This window comes from Phoxinus phoxinus (assembly GCF_949152265.1).
Source record: "Phoxinus phoxinus genome assembly, chromosome: 21".
NCBI classification, from domain to species: Eukaryota; Metazoa; Chordata; class Actinopteri; order Cypriniformes; family Leuciscidae; genus Phoxinus; species Phoxinus phoxinus.
In genome coordinates this window covers 30,453,432-30,460,931 of record NC_136896.1, presented here as the reverse complement: position 1 = coordinate 30,460,931, position 7,500 = coordinate 30,453,432, and the positions used below count along the sequence as shown (strand labels likewise).

The window sequence follows — 7,500 nt, the reverse complement described above, 5'->3', positions numbered from 1 at the left end:
CATTCAAAACAGTGTTAGTTGTATTCATATTTTAAATGAGTGTTTATTTTAATATTTTCCAATATAATTTTAATTTGAAAAGTTTTAGTAATTTTCTTGGATGTTTTTGACATTTTGAATATATATAATTTGTATTAACTTATTTTTTATTTTTATTTTTTTAGTACGTTAAAATAAATGAAAATAAGAAATGCTGCCTAGGCAACGAGCTGAAATAAATTTTTTTTTTTTTTTTGCATTTATTTTGGTTAACATTAATTTAATTTCAAGTCACATGTTTTTGTCTGGTTTTAGTGATTATAATAACCCTGAGTCTGAAGTATATTTCAGTGTTGAGCTGAACCAATGACGAAACAAGACCAAAATAGTCAACTTTCTCATTTTAAATGTCATATTGCATAGAGATAATATGAATGAATTGCAATATTGACTTTTTAAGCATATATGAGTACCATAAGCTAAAATGAATACCAATGCTAAGTGTAAATGCCTGAAAATATCATCTCAGTAATCATTATTAGATCCTTATTAAAGCTCAAATGGCTCTTATAAATGTGAATAAAGACTGATTCGCTTATGATTGGGAGCGATGTTAAAGTGATTTTAATCTAATCCCCGTGTAATAAGTGAACATTGTGTAAGCTGTGAGTGTCATTAATGCTGGCTTTATTTATTGGCCAGCTGATCGTGGGAGTCGCTCATTTTCACATTAGTGCGATCGCATTTTAGGAAGCTAACACTCATTCCAAAGCTCCTTATTACATTATCCTTAATGACATAAATGCAAGAATGCGCTTGATAAGCAGCGAGAGTTCCCGATGCAGTGGTTTCTCCCGCTGGAGAATGATCCGACTGTTCCCACATGGATGTTACGTGTGTTTGTATTTCCTGGTTGAACTGGTAGAGAGAGATCCAGATCACCGCAGCTTTAGAGACACATCTGTCTGCAGTTAAACTGTTCCAAACCTGCCAGCATTAATACATCTGATGAGGAGAGGAAGATCTGCTCGGGTTCCTCTGCGTTCATCCTGTAGTTCTTAAAGGGACAGTTACACCAAATAAACAAATCTGTAATTATAGTTGTGATTACTTTTCCTGAAATGTATAATTAAGGAATATTTGACTTCAGGCCGTTGAATTATTAGAAGAGTAATACACACCCGAGGTGGTAATGTGGTCGCGAAGCGGAGTTACTCCTCGGGTGTGCATTATTTTTCTAATAATTCAACGGCCTGGAGTCAATTCGCCTTTGGCTAAGCCACGCCCTAGAATGTAGATTGACCAATCACAGCGCAGCCGAGAACGAGCCCCACAGAGGGTCCGACACTTTCTCACAGCGCTCCATTGACTTTAACACCGGCGTCTCGCATGTTTGGTGTCGGCAGGCTATTACCGTCGTAGTTTATCAGAAATATGGTTAAGCGTTGTGTCTGGGGCGTTTGTAACACAGATACGTGTTTCCCAGAGAGGTTGGAGGGGGGTGTCCGTTTTTTCCCTTCCCAAAACCGGTCAAATCCTGACAAGTGTCGTCTTTGGATTAAACTGTGTGGACGTCCTCAGTCAGCGAAACCCCTCAAGATCAACAACACACTTTTGCTCTAAGATACATTTAGCTTTTAACCTTACTGTGAAGTTACACTAGTTAGACAGTTTTATGTTATGATTTCGGTTCTCTAGCCTAATTGTTGATACGCTAGCACACACTGCTAATAATACAAGTTTATACTCGCGTACGTTAGTCTGTTTGCTTTGTAATCACAATTATAGAAGTGAATAGAGACCAGCTCTGCATGAACAGTGTTGCTCCTGATATTGTGAGTCCCAGCCTCCGTCTCCATCAGGATATGATGCGCTGGGTCAGTTTTTGACTGTGACCGTTATGCTTTTGCCTCTGTTTGGATCTTGTTGTTGCTTGCGTTTATGTCTTGAATAAAGCCTTCGAACGCACACTTTTGCTTACTTCTATCGGACACTTTATTTGCTGCTTTATAAAAGTTTGATCAAATCTCAGCAGGAAGAGCCGTCACAGCATAAGCCATGATGATACCAAACCAGAGCCCAGATAAAGTTGACGGACGTAGCAACAGTAACTAAGGGGGGCGGGGCTTAGCCAAAGGTGAATTATTCCGCTTATACTACAGTTCCCACACCTCGAAACATTGTTCAGATGATGTATTTCAAGACGTTTGTAAAGTTTTTGTCATTAAAATGCTCTTGTATGTAGGACTAATTCCTTGCGCATCTAAACCCATCCGTTGCTGATTCCAGAACGTCATTGTAGAGTTAGCGGCGGTTTGAGCCGCTGATAGCAGAGTAATGCTGGACACACACTTAACCACTGACACATTCTCTGACTGAACGCAGCAGATTTTAAACACCGCTGTGAACACACACTGAACGCGCTGAACACGCGCGCATGATCATAAGTATCAAATTACATTCATAACTGGCCTTACAGTGAGTGTGTCCCCGGCTTTATGCAGTTATTAATGCAGTTATGAGAGAGAGAGAAACATGTGCGTCAATATTATTATTTATTTATTAATTCAATTCGTTTTAATTCATTCGTTCATTCTTTTTTTCTATTAGTGACAGTAGACTAGCCTAATAAATGAAACACAAGCCCTTTTAACAAGTATAGGCCTATCAATAATTATTTATTTGTTATATTATCTGCAATAACTACGAAAACCCGTGCAGCAGGACTATCAATTTATTCTATTGATTATATATAGGGCAATATACTTTATTTATTAAAATTAAACTGCATGTTTCCATTGATTGTGAAGTTATTGAACATCGCAGATCAAGCGCATGGTTTGTCTTGTTATGAATTGTATCCTATTTTCCGTTATTACAGTGAACTACGCGCAGTGATATGGAGCTGTAATGCGGTCAAGACCTGCCGGAACTACTTCCCTGAAAATAATTGCACACCGTAGAACGTTCATCAACCAATCAGATTCAAGCATTCAGCAGCCCTGTAGTATAAAAGTCATGTATCCTGATTGTCCCGGCATAAAAACAACATTTCAGTTGTAGATAGAAAGTCATACGGCCTTGTGAGTGATAAACTGTTGCTTTAACCCTATAGTCTTCTGTATCATATTTAATACGCACATTTCTACGGCCTCTAAATGATCAAAACGTCCCTGATAAAGCAGTCACACACACTCTCCTCCAGTCCTTCTGTCTCTCACTGATAGTTGAGCCAGTAAAAGCTGTTAGTAGAACTGTACACACCTTCAGTGTCTTCGATTTTATCAAGTAAACATAAGAACTCGGATATTGTTAGTAATATTTCATCTGGACTGAAGCTGGTTTACTTGATTATCAGACATAATTTATTATAAAAATCATTACAAGCATCAGAATTTCATCACTTTTTGTCCGTATAAATATCAGCATCTGCAGCTAATTTTATATTTTTTACTCAGTTTGAGTCTCTAAATAAAATTGAGCAGTTTTAGGCTCCACTATATCACACTATATGAGCCATAAAATGATTTCATATATCAGGCTGGGATGTAAAGTGTTATTGTAGATTGTTTATAAGTAATATTATTAAATGCATAATGATAGTTTTAAATGTTCTTCACTCTGTGTATGTGGAAATGTTAACAGAAATTTTACAGTATATAAATATAATATGAGCGAAATGCCATTGATTGCTGTAACTTTTCAAATGTTATCTTGTAAATGTGTGTTTGATTGCGTTGTCCTGATGTGTGTGTGTCTCCAGGGTCTGATCAAGATTCGAGGTGACCGGTGCTGGACGGATCTCACGTGCATGGACTATCATTATGAGGTGCGAGCGCATGTCTCTTCTGCTTCTGGGTTTTGAAGGTTTGGTTTATTAATATGAAGCGTCGTCATAAAGCTGCGTCTGTAATACTGTACATGCTGTAGTTTCAGTCTCCAGAGCCAATATCTAAACATTCTTAAACCAAGAGGTGGAGGTGCAAAATGATGCGACTTTACGGGTACAGATAGGGTTAAAAAAGTTTGTCAAGACAAAAACTTGAGAGTCTGAAGTTTAAAGAAGTTTTAAAAGCTTAAAGTTTGAGAGTTTAAAGAACTTTGTAGTTTTGAAACTTGAATTTTAAAACACCCATACAGTCTGATGGATGGATGGATATATAGATGGATGGATATTAGGGGTGTAACGGTACACAAAAATCACGGTTCGGTACGTACCTCGGTTTTAAAGTCACGGTTCGGTTCATTTTCGGTACAGTAAGGGAAAGAAATGCAAAACATTAAACTGCTGGTTGTTTACTATAAACTTTTAACAATTTGTTTACACTTTTTTAAACACACTTTTTTAATAAAATATAGGCTAATAAATAGAAAATATATAAAATAAAAAAGAATAAGAAATAAAATACTGCTGCAAAGTTCTCCACTAAATAAAATACTCTCAAACCAATATTGGCCATGACGCTAGCTAGCGAGAGGCTGGGCTAAAGCGAGCGTGCCGTGCATGTGGTGATCTTTATTTATGCGATATTTATGTCCGAGCCCGACCCGAGTTAAAATCCTATTTTTTTTCTCATACTAATGACACATGTACGTTTGTTTGTGTGGAAAGCCCGCTTTTAACAGAAAGGCATTCGGAAATGTCCACAGATGAGTGCATCAGCGCGCACGGAGCTACAAGCGCTCTTAACACAGACGCGTGTGCACGTGTTTCGTTGTCACGGCTACATAAACAAATGTCCGCACACAGGAAGACAGATGTAATGGTACTATTTTACATGTATTTGAATCACAAAAACGATTAATCAGTGCAACTCACTGTCTATGAGTGCAACGCGGAGACTTCCGACACTTAATATGTTCGTGTGGAAACTCGGAATTGACCTATGTTCCGCACACAAAACTAGCCTAATTTACGTGTATGATTGCATTCGGTACACATGTGCACCGTACCGAAAGTGCTGTACCGAAACGGTCCGGTACGAATACACGTACCGTTACACCCCTAATGGATATAGATGGATAGATATAGATATAGATATAGATGGATGGATAGATATAGATATATAGATGGATGGATAGATATAGATATAGATATAGATGGATGGATAGATATAGATATAGATATATAGATGGATGGATAGATATAGATATAGATATAGATGGATGGATAGATATAGATATAGATATAGATGGATGGATAGATATAGATAGATGGATGGATAGATATAGATATAGATGGATGGATAGATATAGATCGATGGATGGATAGATATAGATATAGATATAGATATAGATATAGATGGATGGATAGATATAGATAGATGGATGGATAAATATAGATATAGATATAGATATAGATGGATGGATAGATATAGATGATAGATATAGATATAGATATAGATAGATGGATGGATAGATATAGATATAGATATAGATATAGATGGATGGATAGATATAGATAGATGGATGGATAGATATAGATGATAGATATAGATATAGATGGATGGATAGATATAGATGATAGATATAGATATAGATAGATGGATGGATAGATAGATAGATTGATAGATATATGGATGGATAGATAGATTGATAGATATATGGATGGATAGATATATTGATAGATAGATATATATATGTATATGGATAGATAGATCCAGGATTCGGGATGATCGCTGGATAAATGAAACACTGCAGTGCTCTACTTTTGGCCAGTCAGTATTCTGGCCCGCACCTCCACCGTGAAGAGAGTAACCAACATGTGATTGAAAGATTGGGATTAGGTTATGTGGTTGAAGAGAAAGACATTATTAATAACATGTCACATGATATCTCGGCTGAATGAAGCATGAGGGAGTCCTGATGGATTCTGCACCTGCAGTTTGGGAAAGTCGATGCCCTCAAACATGAAGCCAAACTGGCAGAGCAACGGCTGGAAAACAACAATGCCATTGTCCTGGAGTCACAGCGTCCGAGTCCAGCCTTCCGCTCGCGATCATGTGACCCGACAGCAGGGACCAATCACAGCACATATAAAATCATAAACAAAATCCATGAAAAAAATAACAAATTTTCGTTCCTTAAAATGAAATAAACTGAATTAAAAAACTATTTAAATCTTATTTTATTTAAACATTTCTCATTTTCATTAAGTTTAACTTTTTGTCATAAAATAAACTAAAACCAAAACATTTAAATTATTAAAATACAACAAAATTAGCTACTAAAACTTTAACTGAAACTAAAATGAAAATGAAAGCATACAAATAAATGAATAAAGGAAAATATAAACTGAAATAAAATATAACATTTAGTGAAACATTTCTCATTTTTATTTAGGGTGATTAACGTAAACCAAAAATAATAAAAACTGTATAGACATTAAAAAAACAAATAATAAAAAAGACAAAAATACTAAATCTAATTTTCGCATAGTATTATGTATTATATAAATATTATATAAACATATTTATATAAATATAAAACACATACAGTATTTTATTTTAAAATTAAAATAATAATGGAACATTTTAAAATAATCCGTTTATCCATCCATCCATCCGTTCATCCATCCATCCATCCATCCATCCATTTATCCATCCATCCGTTCATCCATCCATCCATCCATCCATCCATCCGTTTATCCATCCATCCGTTCATCCATCCATCCATCCGTTTATCCATCCATCCATCCATCCATCCATCCGTTTATCCATCCATCCATCCATCCATCCATCCGTTCATCCATCCATCCATCCATCCATCCATCCATCCATCCGTTTATCCATCCATCCGTTCATCCATCCATCCATCCGTTTATCCATCCATCCATCCATCCATCCGTTTATCCATCCATCCATCCATCCATCCATCCATCCGTTCATCCATCCATCCATCCATCCATCCATCCATCCGTTTATCCATCCATCCGTTCATCCATCCATCCATCCATCCATCCGTTTATCCATCCATCCATCCATCCATCCGTTTATCCATCCATCCATCCATCCATCCATCCATCCGTTCATCCATCCATCCATCCATCCATCCATCCATCCATCCGTTTATCCATCCATCCATCCATCCATCCATCCATCCATCCGTTTATCCATCCATCCATCCATCCGTTTATCCATCCATCCATCCATCCGTTTATCCATCCATCCATCCATCCGTTCATCCATCCATCCATCCATCCATCCGTTTATCCATCCGTTTATCCATCCATCCATCCATCCATCCATCCGTTTATCCATCCATCCATCCGTTTATCCATCCATCCATCCATCCGTTTATCCATCCATCCATCCGTTTATCCATCCATCCATCCATCCATCCATCCATCCGTTCACCCATCCATCCATCCATCCATCCATCCGTTTATCCATCCGTTTATCCATCCATCCATCCATCCATCCATCCATCCATCCATCCGTTTATCCATCCATCCATCCATCCGTTCATCCATCCATCCATCCATCCATCCATCCATCCATCCGTTTATCCATCCATCCATCC

The 7,500-nt window shown here is 37.2% G+C and overlaps 1 protein-coding gene across 1 annotated transcript in view; it reads left to right on the top strand.

Annotated features, from left to right (window-relative positions):
* lmf1 (lipase maturation factor 1) overlaps positions 1 to 7,500 on the top strand; it is a 36,410-nt gene that overhangs the window by 17,526 nt on the left and 11,384 nt on the right. Inside the window, 1 exon segment of the mRNA XM_079595469.1 lies at positions 3,743 to 3,837. Within this exon segment, the coding sequence (XP_079451595.1) occupies positions 3,743 to 3,837 (95 nt within the window).